The sequence below is a fragment of the Idiotropiscis lumnitzeri genome, chromosome 6, assembly GCF_059441095.1.
Source record: "Idiotropiscis lumnitzeri isolate Australia: NSW breed Sydney's pygmy pipehorse chromosome 6, RoL_Ilum_1.0, whole genome shotgun sequence".
Lineage (NCBI taxonomy): Eukaryota > Metazoa > Chordata > Actinopteri > Syngnathiformes > Syngnathidae > Idiotropiscis > Idiotropiscis lumnitzeri.
This window is the reverse complement of record NC_142396.1, coordinates 6,963,042-6,980,336: the sequence shown is the minus strand read 5'-3', so window position 1 is coordinate 6,980,336 and position 17,295 is coordinate 6,963,042. Positions and strand designations below refer to the sequence as shown.

The 17,295-nt window shown below is 45.2% G+C and overlaps 1 protein-coding gene and 1 long non-coding RNA gene across 4 annotated transcripts in view; one reads left to right on the top strand and one right to left on the bottom strand.

Annotated features, from left to right (window-relative positions):
* Nucleotides 1-17,295, top strand: part of reln (reelin) — a 108,257-nt gene that overhangs the window by 88,423 nt on the left and 2,539 nt on the right. Inside the window, exons 25-64 of one of the 3 annotated variants that reach the window (XM_088298450.1) lie at nucleotides 261-466; nucleotides 540-711; nucleotides 813-1,019; nucleotides 1,098-1,333; nucleotides 1,990-2,147; nucleotides 2,227-2,434; nucleotides 2,527-2,603; nucleotides 2,689-2,847; nucleotides 2,940-3,134; nucleotides 3,683-3,956; nucleotides 4,039-4,179; nucleotides 4,262-4,439; nucleotides 4,518-4,602; nucleotides 4,674-4,856; nucleotides 5,642-5,810; nucleotides 5,966-6,071; nucleotides 6,193-6,419; nucleotides 6,502-6,725; nucleotides 6,801-6,951; nucleotides 7,061-7,319; nucleotides 7,418-7,667; nucleotides 7,753-7,921; nucleotides 8,038-8,178; nucleotides 8,449-8,626; nucleotides 8,700-8,893; nucleotides 9,004-9,254; nucleotides 9,338-9,492; nucleotides 10,372-10,586; nucleotides 10,794-10,971; nucleotides 11,114-11,289; nucleotides 11,596-11,702; nucleotides 11,777-12,019; nucleotides 12,086-12,261; nucleotides 12,343-12,416; nucleotides 12,565-12,726; nucleotides 13,006-13,163; nucleotides 13,343-13,562; nucleotides 13,863-14,060; nucleotides 14,245-14,343; nucleotides 15,562-15,688. In XM_088298450.1, the coding sequence (XP_088154576.1) occupies nucleotides 261-466; nucleotides 540-711; nucleotides 813-1,019; nucleotides 1,098-1,333; nucleotides 1,990-2,147; nucleotides 2,227-2,434; nucleotides 2,527-2,603; nucleotides 2,689-2,847; nucleotides 2,940-3,134; nucleotides 3,683-3,956; nucleotides 4,039-4,179; nucleotides 4,262-4,439; nucleotides 4,518-4,602; nucleotides 4,674-4,856; nucleotides 5,642-5,810; nucleotides 5,966-6,071; nucleotides 6,193-6,419; nucleotides 6,502-6,725; nucleotides 6,801-6,951; nucleotides 7,061-7,319; nucleotides 7,418-7,667; nucleotides 7,753-7,921; nucleotides 8,038-8,178; nucleotides 8,449-8,626; nucleotides 8,700-8,893; nucleotides 9,004-9,254; nucleotides 9,338-9,492; nucleotides 10,372-10,586; nucleotides 10,794-10,971; nucleotides 11,114-11,289; nucleotides 11,596-11,702; nucleotides 11,777-12,019; nucleotides 12,086-12,261; nucleotides 12,343-12,416; nucleotides 12,565-12,726; nucleotides 13,006-13,163; nucleotides 13,343-13,562; nucleotides 13,863-14,060; nucleotides 14,245-14,343; nucleotides 15,562-15,682 (7,080 nt within the window). In that variant the 3' untranslated portion in view covers nucleotides 15,683-15,688. Of the gene's footprint in view, nucleotides 1-260; nucleotides 467-539; nucleotides 712-812; nucleotides 1,020-1,097; nucleotides 1,334-1,989; nucleotides 2,148-2,226; nucleotides 2,435-2,526; nucleotides 2,604-2,688; nucleotides 2,848-2,939; nucleotides 3,135-3,682; nucleotides 3,957-4,038; nucleotides 4,180-4,261; nucleotides 4,440-4,517; nucleotides 4,603-4,673; nucleotides 4,857-5,641; nucleotides 5,811-5,965; nucleotides 6,072-6,192; nucleotides 6,420-6,501; nucleotides 6,726-6,800; nucleotides 6,952-7,060; nucleotides 7,320-7,417; nucleotides 7,668-7,752; nucleotides 7,922-8,037; nucleotides 8,179-8,448; nucleotides 8,627-8,699; nucleotides 8,894-9,003; nucleotides 9,255-9,337; nucleotides 9,493-10,371; nucleotides 10,587-10,793; nucleotides 10,972-11,113; nucleotides 11,290-11,595; nucleotides 11,703-11,776; nucleotides 12,020-12,085; nucleotides 12,262-12,342; nucleotides 12,417-12,564; nucleotides 12,727-13,005; nucleotides 13,164-13,342; nucleotides 13,569-13,862; nucleotides 14,061-14,244; nucleotides 14,344-15,561; nucleotides 15,689-17,295 lie in introns of all 3 variants that reach the window. The other 2 variants (XM_088298449.1, XM_088298451.1) reach the window with 2 other exon arrangements.
* Nucleotides 12,502-16,306, bottom strand: LOC148334858 (uncharacterized). The gene is made up of 3 exons (XR_015844069.1): nucleotides 16,201-16,306; nucleotides 15,814-15,935; nucleotides 12,502-12,762 (listed from the first exon to the last, which is right to left on the bottom strand). It is a non-coding gene; the product is annotated as an uncharacterized LOC148334858 (long non-coding RNA).

Sequence of the window (17,295 nt, the reverse complement as noted above, 5' to 3'; positions counted from 1 at the left end):
AACACTCGTGCTAAATAACACAATAAACATTCCCACGCTGAGTTTCTCAGCCAAAGACTTGGCAACTTGGCTCGCTGAAGATCCAGAACGAAAGAGCGGCTATTTGTAATTGTGCGAATGAAATTTAATCTCTGCTTGAAAGAAATGAGAAACAATTGGATAATATTCCTGGTTTCAAACTACGGTACTAACCCGAGCACATATTGTTTCATGGTTACGAAAAATCATCTCTCATGTTCAATTTATGTGTGTGGCATCAGGCTGGCCTGCGGCAGCTAGTGAGTTGGGACCTGGACACGGAATGGGCGGAGTTTGTGCAGTTCTACCTGCGTGTGGGTGGAGACTGGGGGGATTGCAACCAGGCAGATAGCAGGGAGGAGGGAGTATTGCTGCAGTACAGCAATGACGGAGGCATCAGTTGGGGCCTCATCGCCGAGATGTACTTCACAGACTTCACCAAGCCTCGGTGAGCTCAACAGTGCTTATTTTTAACCAAAATGGTCCTTTCAAATCAATAATAACAGTCTTTTTCTGAACAGTTTTGTTCACTACGAGCTTCCATTGGCCTCAAAGACACCCTGCACTCGATTTCGCTGGTGGCAGCCTCTGCACTCTGGAGAAGGTTATGACCAGTGGGCAATAGATGATGTCATCATTTTATCTGAGAGGGAGAAGCACATCATACCCATGGCCAGTCCGACTTTGCCACAGGTGGATTTCTAATAAAAGGAGTGAATTTATAAAATTTTAGTCAGAGGCTAAGTGCTGGTTCTATTACATGTTTCCACTAATGACTAAACCTCATCGGTCAGAACTTCTACGAAAGGCCGGCGTTCGACTACCCGCTGAACCAGATGAGTGTGTGGCTGATGCTGGGCAACGAAGGCATGGATCGGGACAGCAACAACAGCTTCTGTACCCCGACCGCTTCTTCCATGGTGTTCGGGCGCTCGGATGGGGACAGAGTGGCGGTCACCAGGGACCTTGCCCTGCGCCCTGGCTACACCCTCCAGTTTAAGGTAAAAACTTGGAAAGGAAACCTACCCGCAGGTTTAACAAGTATTAACTGTTAATTGTTCCTTTTTTCCCCCCACCAGTTAAACATAGGCTGTGAGCCAGAGTTCAGTGCGTCTGCCCCAGTCCTGCTGCAGTACTCCCATGATGCAGGTCGCACTTGGGCCTTGGTAAAGGAGGGCTGTTACCCCGGATCGCCGGGAGCAGGGAACTGTGAAGGCAGTGGGCGGGAGCTTCGAGAACCCACTGTGTACAACACCGGGGACTATGAAGAGTGGACCAGGGTCACTGTGGTCATTCCACGCAATGTTGCAGCCAGGTAGCTATGGTAACAGCCATCCAATGGGATCTCTTACAGGCATGGACACAAGGAAATATTATCAAGAGTCCTGTCATGTTTTTTTCAACGACTTCCTCCACCTCACTTTTTACAATAACACTTGTTTAATATTTAATAATTGGTTGATTGGTTTGTTGTAATTAATGAGAAATATATATATATATATATAATATTTTTATTTTTTTTATGAAATAATGTATTACTAATTATAATGTCATGACTTAGAAATAATGCAATTATATATTGAGAATTACTAATGTGGTATTAATAACATTGATTATTTTACAAAATGTACTTTTTTTTTTACCTCATCTAAGAATTCCAGAGCCCATCTGTTTGTTTTAAAAATCTAATGTGGCCCTTGAGCCCAAAAGTTTGGTTACCCCTGATCCACGGTGTATAGGTAACATTTAGTACGTACACTATATTGGCACGGACCTAAACTGTAGCTCCCCACTCCAAAATTGCCAATAATCTTCTCGTTCCCAAGAAATTAACGACTATGGAACACTAGCAAGAAGTCTCCACAGGTCCCGCTATTACCATTTTCCATTTCATTTACGTTTTGACAGACTTTATGGATATAACTTCTAACTATTTGGTTTCCTCTATTTTACTGTCTCCCATTTCTCCAGCAAAACCCGGTTCCGCTGGTTCCAGGAGAGCAGCATTTACAGAGATGCCCCAGCTTTTGCGCTGGATGGTGTATACATCTCTGAACCATGTCCAAATCATTGTGGTGGGCACGGTGATTGCATTTCCGGTGTTTGCTTCTGTGACATGGGATACACAGGTAAAGCGACTGATTGAGATCGTGAAGTTCAAGTGTCTCTGTCTTTAGGTAGTAAACCTTGTTTCTTTGTTTTCCTTAGTGGAACAGGATAGCTGCGTCCCATCCGTAGCCGGTCCCACTGAGCTGACTGAGAGCTTTGAGGGCAAGCTAAGTCCACTTTGGCAGAGCCTAAGCGGAGGCCAAATAGGAGGTGGTTGTGGCATAATCAGTGAGGGCAAAGCGCTTTACTTCAGCAGTCCTGGAAGGAGGGAGGCTCGCACAGTGCCCCTCGACACCACCAACACTCGGTGGGTAGATTTCACTCTTCTTCCTTTAGGTTTTGGAGTCAAATCAGTGCATACCCGAGCATAATTTAAAATCTTCTCTGCTGAATGTACAGCTTGGTGCAATTCTACATACGAATAGGCAGTAAAAGTTTGGGACCCACTTGCACCAGGCCCCGTTCACGCAATGAAGGTACACTGCTATAACCCTTTACTTCGAGGTCATTAGGGTTATTCTGTTGTGATTGATTTTTTTTATTTTTTTTTTTTGCCTTCAGGTGTTCTTGTGCAGTTTTCCACCAACAATGGTGTCCAGTGGCAATTCCTGCGAGAGCTGGACTTCAGTTCCTTCTTGGAGCCTCAAGTGGTGACCATTGAACTGCCACCACATGCCAAATCACCCTATACAGTGTTTCGGTGGTGGCAGCCCCAACAAGGTTAGTGCAGTTGGTACAGTGATACAAAACATTTTTTTTTCTTTGATTTATTGTGTTGTTGTTGTTTTTTTTTTTTGTGGTCATGTTTTCAGGGAAACACTCAGCTCAGTGGGCTCTGGATGATGTTCTAATTGGTATGAACGACAGCTCCAGAACGGGTTTCCATGACAAGTTTGACGGCACCACACCTCTGAGGCACAACTGGTACCGCATTCAGGGCGGGGAGGTGACTGTGGACTGTTTGTCCCTAGACACGGCCCTGACCTTCAACTCTGAAGCCATTGATAGTGAGTCACACAAACACACCCAACTTCCACACACGCATTCAGTGGACTTTCCAATTCCATTTTCTATTTATGCAGCAGAGAGCGAGTACAGCAGTGAAATGGCTTCAGAGCAACATAACTCACAACAGGCTGAAACTGAATCACCCATTTACTGTGGCGCCGTGAATGGCGCATTATAAATGAGGGCGAACTTGATTGAACATCCTGCTTGTGTTTTTATGAGCGCAGCAAGCTGTGAGCGCATTTACTTTCTGTAAATAATGCTTTCAAATGGGCTTATTCTTTTGGAAGTGCGCAGCATGAGTTATTTGGCAACACATTTATAGACAAGAAGAGCCTGCAAGAATGCAGCAAGCTTTGAATGTCGCTTTTAATGGCAGTTCTGAAATGAATCAATTTTTTTCGAATATTTTTCATACAGGAATTTTGCAGGTTTTGCTTTTTTGTGAACCTGAATTTAAAGACGCTCATCGAGATGTGTATATTGTCTGGAGAAAATGCTTTGATACCTACAAGATGTGCAAAAGTGATGTTTCCCTGTGTTGTAGAGAAGCCAAGGTATGCTGAGAGCTGGGACTTTGAGGTCTCGGGTTCTTCCTTCCTGCAGTTCGAGCTGAGCATGGGCTGCAGCAAGTCCACCTCCTTTTCCCACGGTGTGCGCCTGGAGTACTCCACAGATTGTGGACGCCACTGGTCCCTCATCACGCCGGAGTGTGTTCCTCCAGCTATTGGTTGCGCTGCTTACACTCAGAGCTCCGTTTATGCGTCGACACAGTACAAACACTGGAGAAGGATCACTGTGTACCTGCCAAGTGCTGCTAAGTATGCACTATACACAAACCCTAATTATGACTTTTTCTTTCCTTTTTTTGTTAATACGATATTCTTACTCGTGACCCCTCAGCTCTCCAAGAACACGATTCCGTTGGATCCAGACCCATTTTACTCCAGGGGCTGAAGGTTGGGCTCTGGATAACGTGTTGCTTGCCCCCGGTTGCCCTTGGATGTGTTCTGGTCATGGTCTGTGTGACAATGGACACTGTGTGTAAGTCAGACAAGAATGTTGAATTACATGCGTTTGCTTGATGTCGGTACTTTCATGTTGAGAAGTTCTCATTCTGTTTCAGGTGCGACAAAGGTTATGAGGGAGCACACTGTGTGCCCTCGGCCCCCCTCCCGTCTGTTCTGAGGGAAGATTTTAATGAGCACCTGCAGCAGGAGACCTGGCCTGAGGTTTATGGAGCTGAGAGGGGAACTCTGAGTGGAGAGCCTCTTAAATCTGGAACTGCGCTCATCTTTAAAGGGGTACCTCTCTTCCAAGTCAATTTTGCAATTTTACAGTTGAATAGCTTTCGTCATCCGAATTTTTTTTTCTCATCGCAGGATGGTCTGCGTATGATAGTGTCAAGGGATCTGGATTGCACGAACACTCTCTACATTCAATTCTCCTTCAAGTTCATCACAAAAGGTATAGGATTATTTTGTCGTTTGTTTCATGTTAATTAGTGATGTTGCTGTCCTTTTTATGGAATTTTCTAGGTGTACCTGAGCGCTCCCACTCAGTGCTGCTGCAGTACTCTGTGAATGGGGGAATCAGTTGGCTACTGCTGGATGAGTTTTATTTCCCAGCTTCCACAGACACTCTGTTCCTTCACCTGCCGCTGCCCGCCAGCGCTCAGACCAACGCCACCCGCTTCAGACTCTGGCAGCCATACAACAGTGGTGAGCAGACACATTAGCAAGTTCAAATCTAATCATACACTTTCAAATTGGAACATTTTCTACGCGTGTCAAATGCGATTAACGCAAACCAATTCCATCCAGCTGGTATCCGGATTTGGTAGTCATGAAAATTTTTATGGAAATGCATTACACATTTCAAATATGACATCATATGACATAGATCAGGTTCCAATTCTTGTTGTTCACTTATTTCATGAGGTGACCTATTTCAGAAAAATAGTTGAATTTCACTACTTTGTTATATATAAAATGCTGACTTTACAGAATGCTTGTCTTTAGATTCTAATGGCAGAGGGGAAAAAATTTGGTATTAATGGAAGTCAATGGCATTTTTGCTCGTGAACATATGCAGAAGGATTTAGAACTACTAAAACTAAACAAAAACTTAGCAACTATTTATTGCATGGAAAATAATTCCCTTTTTATAGTTCAAATTATAAAACTGCAAAATTCCGAAATATAAAATTTTTGTACTTGATAGACTTGATAAAATCTTAAATTGTTCGGGTAATGAAAAAAAGAGCAGGAAAAAACAGCATATATTGTATGTACATAATTGGCCATGGTGTAAAACTTAAGCAAAGTAATAGACACTAGATTCATATATATTTTTTAAAAGGAATATATCCTGCAAAATGTAATGTTATAATCAGTTGTAAAAAAATATATGATATTTGGCTACACTAAAAATGTCCAAAATACCTGAGGAACACTTGAGTTAAATACTTTATATTTAATAATAAAGATCTTTTCTTGTCCATCAGGTAAAAAGGAGGAGGTGTGGGTGATTGACGATCTCATCATTGATGGTAGCTCCCTGCATAACCCCCTGGTGGTTATCGACAGCTTTGAAGACGGCCCGAATGAGTCTAACTGGCTGTTCTACCCGGGGGGCAACACCGGCCTCTACTGCCCTTACCAAAAGACCGGATTGTAAGAAAAGTGTTTCACTTTGACTGTTCACAAAGACAAAATCTCACTTTGCATATTCGTTTTCGATGTAATCAGTGAACCCAAGGGTGATATGATCGCCAAAATGGATGTTTTTAACCTTGACTAATCATTTTGTTTGTGTGTTTGTATTGCAGAGAGGAGGATGAGTCAGCTATGGTGTTTGTTTCCAACGAGCTCGGGGAGCATTCCATCACCACCCGGGACATTGACGTGAATGAGAACACAATCATCCAGTTTGAGGTACACAAACAGTCTTGATGACTTCTTCCTCGAAGCAAAAATCAGCACACTCATTGAAGATATTAATCAATAATATATATAATATTAATCAACCCTGGATGATGTCTTGTTTCCTCCGCAGATAAACGTCGGCTGCACGGCTGAAAGCTCCTCGGCCAATCCGGTGCGACTTGAGTTCTCGCGGGACTTTGGCGCCACGTGGCACCTGCTGGTGCCGCTTTGTGCAGGTGGACCACAACCGTCTTCCCTGTGCTCCACCGAGCTCCACCCGGCCAGTATTTATTTCCCAGGCACCACACAGGGCTGGAGGCGAGAGGTCATTCACTTTGGCAAACTACGTCTCTGCGGGTGAGCACCAGCGCATCCTCACCAGTTGCGTGTCTCCCCCTCTAATACGCTCTTTCTACATCCCTCTATTTGTCCCCTACAGGTCTGTGAGGTTCCGCTGGTATCAGGGCTTCTTTTCAACTGGATCCGCTCCTCCAACATGGGCTCTAGACAACGTCTATATTGGCCCTCAGTGTCAGGACATGTGCAGTGGCCATGGAGCCTGTGTCGGGGGCACACATTGTATGTGTGACCCAGGCTACTCTGGAAGTGACTGCTCTCTACCTGATATTCCCAACCCCGACTTCCTCAAAGAAGACTTTGAAGGTACACTGCAGAATAGCAACGACATCTCAGGAGTTGTCATTTAATTATGTAACCAAAACTATTGTTGGCATTTAGGTGGCGCGGTGGATGTTGACCTCTTTAGACAGTTGAGTGGTGGTAAACCATCCAGAAAATGTGGAATCATGTCCAGTGGGAACCATCTGTTCTTCAGTGAAGATGGGCTGCGCATGTTGGTCACCAATGAAATGGACTTGTCTAATGCCAGGTATTGTAAGCGTTGTCATACAATATCCCTATTTTGTTGCATGGAAATTGATGTGTTGAATTTGGAAGGGATTTTTTTTTTTTTTAATTGTGACTGTCAATGACACCAGGTTTGTTCAGTTCTTCCTCCGTCTCGGCTGCGGTAAGGCAGCACCGGACCCTCGCTCTCAGCCAGTTCTGCTGCAGTACTCTCTGAACGGAGGTCTGACATGGGGTCTCCTCCAGGAATTTGTCTTCAGCAACAGCAGTAACCAGGCTCGCCTGGTGGCCCTTGAGATCCCTCTGCGTGCTCGCACTTCTGCGACCCGCTTGCGCTGGTGGCAGCCTTCCGAGAACGGACAGTTTTACAGTCCGTGGGTGATTGATCAGGTACTGTGAGGCGAGATGGACCAACAATGACTTTGTCTCAATCAACCAAACAAACACAACGTTACAATTCCTACATTTGAACTTTCTTCAAACATCAGGTGGTGGTTGGTGGTAGCGCCAGTGGTTGGGGACCTCTGGAAGATGATTTCTCCTCTATTGATGTACGCTCATGGCTTCTCCATCCAGGAGGAACCAGAATGCCAGTTTGTGGCTCGGATGGACCCGCCTTTGCTTTCATAGAGAAGTCCAACACTCGCTACGCCGTCACCACTGACATCAGTTTGGGACAGGATGCCTTCATCCAGTTTGACTTTTCTGCATCCTGCTCTGTTACCAACTCCTGCTACTGTAAGAATTTCTTGTTAAATATTCTTCGCATGACAAAGTAAGCTTCAACGTTGCACATGATGCTGCTGTTCTAATCTCTTTATAGCTGTGGAGCTGGAGTACTCTCTGGATTTAGGTCTGACGTGGCAGCCTGTTGTCAGAGACTGTTTACCAACAAGCCCTGACTGCTCCTCCTACACCTTACAGAGGCTGCTCATTTCTGATACATACAACAAGTGGGGTCGAGTTACCCTTCATATCCCGTCATACGCCAGGTCAGAGCTCCTCCTTAGAGTGTGCAGTACAATTAAAAAAAAAAAAAAACATAAATATTGAAACACCAATCTTTTGTTTTGATTTTTTTTTTAAATGGATGACTTATTGTTTTTAGATCTCCAGCCACAAGATTCCGCTGGTTCCAGCAGGCTCCATTTGACAAGCAGCAGACTTGGGCTCTGGATAACCTCTATATTGGAGATGGCTGTCCAGATATGTGTTCCGGACACGGACGGTGCCAACAGAGCACCTGTGTGTAAGTATTGTACAACAGTGCTTCTAAGGCTGGATTTACACCGCATGGTTCTTGTGGCACAATTCAGATAGTCTTCATTATCTAAAATCATGGCAATGAAGATTAAAAAAAAAATGCGTGAAAATGAATACCTTCAGATCGGTATTGGACTGACACATTGCCATATACTATTGTACATTAGAGGATGCGTGTAGCTTTTTTATATATTTTTTTAGATAAAACAACCGTCTTCTTATTACCATGATGAACCACAAGTGGTATCGCCCTCAGGTGTGATCCAGAGTGGGGTGGTGAGTACTGTGATGAGCCGGTCGCTAAGCTCCCTTCCCAGCTGAAGGACAGTTTCAGTCGGGCTCCTTCTCTCGGTCACTGGCACACCCTCACTGGCGGGAAACTCAGCACCGTGTGTGGAGCTGTGGCCTCTGGAGCTGCCTTGCACTTTAGTGGTGTAAGTATTTCCTGTCTCCATTATTGATTATTTCATTAAGCACCAATATTGTTTATTCTTTACTTCTATGCAGAGTTGCAGCCGTCAGTTGGTGACGGTGGACCTCAACCTGACCAACGCCGAATTCATCCAATTCTACTTCATGTACGGATGCATGATTCCTCCAAGCAACCGTAATCAGGGTGTGCTCCTGGAATACAGCTTGAATGGAGGAATCCATTGGCATCTGCTGACTGAGCTTTTCTATGATCTCTACACAAAACCTGGGTGAATGTTTTTAAATCAAGTGATTTTTATATTTGGAACTGAGGGGACCATGTCCAGCAAGTTATGTAGTACTTTGTTTTAAAAGTCTGTATTTGCCACCATGTGTTCAGGTTTGTGAATGTTCTGCTGCCTCCTGCTGCCCGACAAGAAGGCGTGCGTGTGCGCTGGTGGCAGCCGCAGCACGACGGAGTGGACCAGAGTGACTGGGCTCTGGATAACGTCCTCATTGCGGGTTCAGACACGCGGGCGCAGATTTCTGACACATTTGGCGGCGTGGCACTGCCCAACCATGAGAGAGCTCCTGCTGATGAAACCTCCGGACCAAGCAGTGACCTGGGTGAACTCGAGGAAACCCCAATAGGTACAGCACAGTTGGTTGAATTGCTCTATCAAAGCTTCATTTGAACTAATTCTAAAAAAATAAAGAGAATGTTTTGTTGTCAGTGAGCGACCATTGGTTGTTCTCCGAGGACTGCTCAGTGCAGCGTTTCTGCAGCTCCCCTGATGGCGTGATGGTGTGTGGCAATGCTGATGGAAGAGAGGTCTACGCTGTCACGCACGATATAATCCCTGAAAAGGGTTGGGTCATGCAGTTCAAGGTGATTTATAAGACAAGAATACACATGTTTACTCTATGGACAATGGGCCATATCAACTATGTAAAAATATAGAATTGAAAAATTTACAAATTTCTAAGTAAAATGAGTTTTAAAAAAACATGCATTCACATTTTATTAGTTTGATGAGAAGCGGTTTAGATAATGGATGGAAAGATGGATTATAATTTATTTAATTACAATCAAATATAATAACAAGCTAAGTAATAAAATTAAAACAATAAATAAAATCAGATTGTGTATTTTAACACCATTTCATTCATAATAGATATGCAATAACTGAATAAGAAACAATAGAAAATCAATAAATGCATTCTAATTAAGCAGCAATTGAATCTTACATATACATGAAAAAATACAATAAATAAAAATAGAAATAAAAAATAAATATGAAATGGTTTATTGTGCAGTTTTATTTACAGAAAATTAATTTAAAAAATAATTACATAATTAGTACAACTGTTTTATAAAAAAATACACAATCAAAAATTATATTGCCTTTATTAGTCCCACAATGGGGAAATTTGAGATTCGAACCCAGGCCTCCGGGGGAGACTGGGTCCTGAACGCGGCGCCTTAGACCACTCAGCCATCCTGGCAGCCATACATATAGTGTACTAAATCACATAACCAATTCATAATTTAATCCAACAAATATTGCAGGACTTTTAGCATATTAATTAAAGAATGAAGCGGGTCAATTGTGGCTCGGTGACTTCAATATCACCAACTATGAAATATACTTTGGAAATGATTACATTTTCTCTGTGCTTGGGCGCCGGATTTAAATATCAGGCCTTCCTGATATCATGTATATCATTACATTTTGCAAGTGTACTGAATGTTACATGTGTCCCATAGATTGCGGTGGGCTGCGTGGTGCCAGATCGTGCTGCGGACAGACAAGTCCACGTTCAGTACTCCGCAGACTACGGTGTGACGTGGAAGTACCTAGTTCCTCAGTGTTTGCCTGCCGATCCCCGCTGCGGAGGACACGTCTCACAGCCGTCAGTCTTCTTCCCCGCGGACGGATGGAAGCGGGCTGTCTATCTCCTGCCTGACGGCCTCGCTGGCACGTAGGTCAAGACATTTCTAAACATGCAGCGCTCTTAATATTTCATGCGCTGTCATGCATGAGCTACATTATTGATAGATCTATTTATTGTTACAACATCAATGATTTAAACTTTTGTCGTATAAATCTTGGAAAAGGCAGATGCATGTTGTTCGACTCAACTCTTTACATGACCCAAAGGATTCAGCCTGCTTCTCCTGTCCTTTAGCTCAGTGCGCTTCAGGTTCTACCAGCAGCACTCAGACGTTCAGTGGGGTGTGGAGAACTTTTACATCGGGCCAGCGTGCGTGAGCCATTGTGGCGGGCATGGAGACTGTTTGGATCAGCGCTGCCTCTGTGACCCAGGATTCTCTGGACCAAACTGCTACGCCAGTGCAGCGCTGAAGGTAGTGTCTTGCTTTATTTTATTTTTTTTCAAATTCTGATGTTGATCGTTTAAAGAAACCGCAAGTCTCATCAGAATTAGAATATTTTGAGATTTAAACATTTGAATAAATATTTGTACTTAAGCGATATTTTCCCTTGTAGGCATCTTTGAAAGAACGTTTTGACTGGGAAGGAGCAGCCGGGCCTCAGTGGCACATTCTTGAAGGAGGTCGACCCTGCACAGACTGTGGAGTGTTGGTAGAGGGAACAGCCCTGTATTTCGGAGGAGCCGACGCCAGACAAGCTGTTACCGCCGACCTGGACCTTCGGGGAGCTAAGTCAGTATTGATGTCTGGGAAAGCAGCATGTTTTGTGGTCGCAAACTCTTTTACTTGTCATTTTTACTGCAGTGATTTAAGAGTCACGTTCTACGAGCACTTAACACATCCAGTTGCTACTTTATTTCTGACTACAGCACAAATTTAAAAACACGTCTACTTGGCTAGTGTTATGTTTCATGTCACAATCACATGCCACGTGCATCTTGAATTTGCCATCATCAGGGTAGCCTACACACATAAGGATTTGATTGTCAGTACATGTGAACCCTGGTTAAGTTGTCACGATCTGTTCTGTGGCTATAGGTTTGTCGAGTACTGGGCCAGGATTGGAAGTGAAAATAACATGTCGATGTGCCACCGTCCAACATGTCGAAAAGAAGGAGTCCTGCTGGACTACTCCACAGACGGAGGTGCGCTTTCAAACATGTTTTATCATCATTTTTGTTTTTCTCCCGCTCTTCAAATGTGTCCGTATGCTCTCTAGGTGTGTCGTGGATCCTACTCCATGAGATGGATTATCTAAAATACGTTTCTGTGAGGAGAGATTACATCGTCCTTCCAGAGGGAGCGCTGACCAACGCTACTCGCCTACGTTGGTGGCAACCTTTTACTATTTCCTCTGGCTTGGCCTCTCCAAGTCTGGAAAGAGCTCAGTGGGCCATAGACAACATTTTGGTTGGAGGATCAGACATCAATCCGTCAACCCTGCTTGACACCTTTGATGACGGTAAGTCTACGGGAAAAAAATGGTCAAGGGGTGAGCAGCTCCATTGATATTTTGTCCGTCATCCAGAGGGTGTTTCTCATGAGGAAAGCTGGAGCTTCTACCCGAATGCTGTGCGAACAGCGGGCTTCTGTGGAAACCCCTCATTCCACCTTTATTGGCCCAACAAGAACCAAGACCGGACACACAACATCCTGGCCACTCGAGAACTTATCGTGCAGCCTGGATATATTTTACAGTTCATGGTAATTAAAATAACTCTAAACTTGGATTAGCGACTGTGTTGCATTGATTTGATGTTTGATGTTGCTCTCTCACTTTTGTAGATAGTAGTTGGCTGTGAGGCAGACACATGTCAGGACCATCATTCTGTCCTGCTGCAGTACAGGAAGGATGCTAGGTAGACACTGATACATAACGATGACCGTGTTTAACTCATTTACTGCCACTGACGGCTAAAGACGTCCATTTTTTTTTGTTTTTTTTTTACTCGGCTGGTAGTGAATGAGTTAAGATGGAATTGAACATTTGTCGCGCTCCCCGTTCAGGTCGGACTCGTGGCAGTTGGTTCAGTCTGAGTGCCTGCCCTCCTCAGTCAACAACGTGGGCTGCTCCCCCTTCCAGTTCCACGAGTCCACCATCTTTAGTACCGTCAACAGCTCAACATGGACCAGGGTCACCATTCAACTGCCTGACCACGTCTCTTCAGGGTAGGGCTGGGCAGTTTATTCCTTTGAACAAAATGGCTGCAAACAGAGAGGAGGTTTACAAAAACACAAGTCAGTACTGTCCCAGAATGGGAAAACAAGTCAAACTTGTTTTGAATAAAGTCAGGTTTTTGTTTAATTTTCAGCTAATACAAGATTTTTGTGAAGCCATGTTGTGCAGCCATACCGAATTTCTTGTCCCGTATTCGTATTTTTAATGCAACACCAATATATATCTATAAGTATTTTGTGTCCCCTTTGTGATGTGTCGTCTATTTCCAGGGCGACTCAGTTCCGCTGGATTCAAAAAGAGGGGACAGGAGAGCGTCAGAGCTGGGGAGTGGACCGCGTTTACATCGGCGAGGCCTGCGCAGGACTCTGCAGTGGACACGGCTACTGCACAAGTGGAGTGGTCTGCATCTGTGATGAGGGATACCACGGTGGGCCACAAACAAAATGCAAAATTCCTAAAGAGTCAACTCTGCTAAAAATAAGTTTGTCTTTGCATCGTTCCTGCAAAACGCTGCTCTTGTTTATTTTAGTTTACAATGTGATCACTACAAACCAATGAATTTCCATCATTGTCGCTACATTGTCCCTTCTCCTCCCGTCTGAACAGGCGACGACTGCTCCCTCTCAAGCAAAGACTTGCCCAGCTCCATCAAGGACAACTTTGAGTCAGGCAGCGTGTCCCCGGAAAGCTGGCAGCTGATTCAGGGTGGAGGAGTGGGCAGTGGGTGTGGACAGCTGTCACCGCATGCCCACGGAGACTCGCTTTATTTTAATGGCTGTAAGATGAGGCAGGCTGTTACTAAACCGCTGGACCTCACTCGAGCCAGGTACAGGTACAACCCAAAACACAAATCGCACGATGATGAGCTTCACCATGACAAATTATTTTTACCTTTGAACTCTCCCACAGAGGTCATTTTTGCCCTGTGTCCTTCTTATGGTTGAGCGTTGTACTTGTCGTCTTTGTGAGATGCTCTTCCAAAGTGTGATAAATATGCAAATCAGGAAAGGGCCAAATAAATGACGTGTTTCCCCCCCACCTTCGGAATGCTCAAATAAACGTAGCGACAACTCTCAGGTTGTCGTCTCCCTCTGACCTTTTCCATCCCTTTTGTGTCTCCCGGCAGTAAGATCATGTTTGTGCTGCAGATTGGCAGCGTGGCACAAACAGACAGTTGTAACGTTGCTCTGGACCGGGCCGACACGGTCGATCGAGCGGTGCTGCTGCAGTACAGCGTCAACAACGGAGTCAGCTGGCACGTCATCGCCCAGCACCAACCCAAAGACTTCATAAAGGCCCAGAGGGTTTCCTACAACATTCCACTGTAAGTGACCTTTTGACCTCTTTTACAGAGAAACATTATTGTTATAGCTCTTAAAATCACATTTAATTATACAAATAATTGTCTTTATTGTAAAAATGTGTTCAACATTATTCCAGCTGTCCATTAATATACACACAGAATAATTCGTATGATTGTGAATCGAGCATACTTATGCTTTCTCCAGCGAGGCGAGGGTTAAAGGAGTGATGCTACGATGGTGGCAGCCACGCCACGACGGCGCAGGACATGACCAGTGGGCGCTGGACCATGTGGAAGTTGTTCTGTGAGTACCCAAACTCCCGGCCAGAAATGGGTCCTTCTCCCCATCAGAACCCAGATCTGCCCTTGTCTGATCCCGCATCAGCCGTAGATAACGCCCTCCCCTTTTACTCCACACATACACAGGAAGCGTGCACACAGATCGTAAGCGCATCTCCACACACGCGTACACCGACAGTGAAGTTCATCACTGCGTCTGGTGTCAGGCAAGCAGGAGCATTACTGCATTGTGCTTTGCTTTTAAGGTTTCTGTTTGTGGATGGAATCCTGCATGTTTCTAGGGCTCTTGCTCCCTGCCAATACGGGCCCTCGTTGTTTATTCAGAACTAAACCTGACGCATTAAAAGCTGCTAACAACCACGTACACGCGTTCGCCCTGTTTCCTGTCAAGTACAGTCTAGTTCAGTTGAGCATAAAACGGACAATGATGACAACCTTGAATGAGTCGAGGCGCATATTTGAGAAAAATCTCAGAGCAAACCACAACACGAAAATGCTACTGTGCGTCACTGGCATAGATAGCTGAATATAGTAATGTAATGTGTAATTTTGTGTCCATATCACATTTACTCATCAGGGTGGGGCTAGTCATTCATTGGTCACGTGCCACAAAAGTGGATTCAAAGACATTTGTTGTTTGTGGACAGTGTTAGCATGCACCATGTTCCATCCGTCTTTTAGATGCGCACTGCTACGATGTCCCACTAATGACAACGCAGCAACAACACCATCCTGCCTCCACAATTCACATCAGGGTCTTGTGTTCCAACTGAACTGTACTGTAGCGCTTGGTGGAAACCTGCTTTTTAGTGCCTAAACCTGAGCTGCCCCCTGGTCTCTGTGGCCGTGACACCCCTCACCCCCTCCCGCTCCCTATGCACGCCGATCAACTTTGTCTGCTGACAAGTGTGACCATGAACCTCACACTCTTGTTTATTTCTCTCTGTTCACCACTTCTCCCCTCCTCCACGCTATTTCCTTTTTCTTTTGCTCCCCCTAACACCCCCCCCCCCCCTTGCCGCTTCATGTGCTGCCTTCCCTCTGCTCGCGCCGCCTCGGATCCACGCTCATCTTCCACTTTCATGGCCTCTTATTCTGTTCTACGATGGACGACTCCTCAACTTCCTGCCCCCATCGCTGCCATTAATTCCATTTATTTGCACTCTTTCTCTTCTTCTCCTCTCCCTTCTCCTGGGGGCCCCCGCCCCATCCCTCCCCCCAGGCCAGGGCTCCCACCCCCCCTCACCTTCCTGCGAGACAGCAGCCCCCCTCACCTGCCCCTCCCCTCTCGCCCTCTAACCTCTGCTCTCTTCTGTATTCTGCTCCCTCTGGCATGGCTGTAGCGTCAGGTAAGTTCACCGCCTCCTCCCGAATGAAGCCCCCTCCTCATTCCTCCTATCCAGCCCCTCTTTTTTTGCCAGCCTTCCTCCTCCTCACACAGCACACACACACACACACACCCTCCCGGTTTCACCTGACACTGAAAGCTCCGCTCATCATCACCATCATCTCCACGACCTCGCTTTTTTTCTCTCGAGTCCCACACAGACCGGCTGCTCACACAGTCCAGGTGGAAGCTCCGTAACATGAGAGTCACTGAAACAAAAACAAATGAGGGGTTTGATGTAAGACAGAAAATGAGGGAGAACCATGAGTGACGCTGCCAATTTTTCCAATATTAAGTTGACACAAGTTACGCTAAGTCAGTGTTTTGTTGTGTTGTTGTGTACAGTATGTTTGATGTGCTCCATCACTCCACTATCTGTTTCGTTTGACCTGGCTGCTTACTTTACGAGCTGGCTTTTTTGTTTCAAGCGACTTTTAAAGCAGGGTTTCGGGTTCAGCGTTTGTCGCTGAGTACCTGGAATGCTCCTTTTGTGTTTTAGTCCTCGCACCAACTTCAGTTTGCAGCATCAAACATTTGGCTGGAGCACTTCACCCGCTCAATTCTACACCCTGCATGGCTCAATGCATCGGGTTGATCTCATTTCCTGATTTGCAAACTCTAGTGTCCTCGAGCCTCTGTTTTCATTTTAGCTCCTCCCCCTACAGCAGGGATAGCCCAAGGACAACATGCGGTCCCCTCTGTTCTTTAAACCCGCCCACCCGAGCATTTCAATGATCAAAAGTTTGTTCTGTAATTTTTCTTGCATTCATTTGTCCAGTTTTCTCCTAAAAAATGATCAATTGTTTTTTCCCTCGAACTAGCCAGTTTAATACGTTGGCATTGTCTCATGTAAGCAAAACTGCTGGGCCAGTGCCAAGTACGGACTTTGTTAGGTTGTCGGTAGCGGTGGAGCTAGGCTTAGCTGTATTTAGGGCCGTAGTTTCCCAAAAAGCGGCTGTGTGGATTGTACTATCCACTAAATTCTCGATTATCCTAATCCGCCCAAAAACTCTCTGTAAAAATCTGTCCGCGCGAGCATTTTGCCCTCCACTTCAATTTTGAATTCCGTTGCAGAATACCTGTCCACATATTGTCAGCGACTTCTCGAAAGCTGTTAAATGTGTGAAGAGAGAATTAACTTCTTTTTTCTTAATTGATCTGATCAAAGAGACGCGATGAGTCGGCTTGTCGAGTATTTTAGTAGACCAAAGTCAGCTCAGTGACCAATGGCTGATCAGGAACTAAATACAGTGATCCAACTATTGTCGATTTTTTTTTTTAATAACCAAATGTCACAGACGAGCTTTCCCGCGATGGATACACTTGTGTAAGAGTGACCAAGAGTCCCTGAGGAAGCTTTGGAGGATCTCGGAGTCATGCAAATAAAACAAATGAGATGAACCCATTGACTTTTGTGATGGAGGGACCTCCCCTCTTTCCGTGGCTTTCGGCTGTTTGTCCATCTATAGACGGCATGCGCTCACCCCTCCATCTTCATGACATCTGGCATACAACCTCCCACCCCCCCCAGCCGCTCGGCTTTGCAGAAACCCCCACAGGCTGCACAGC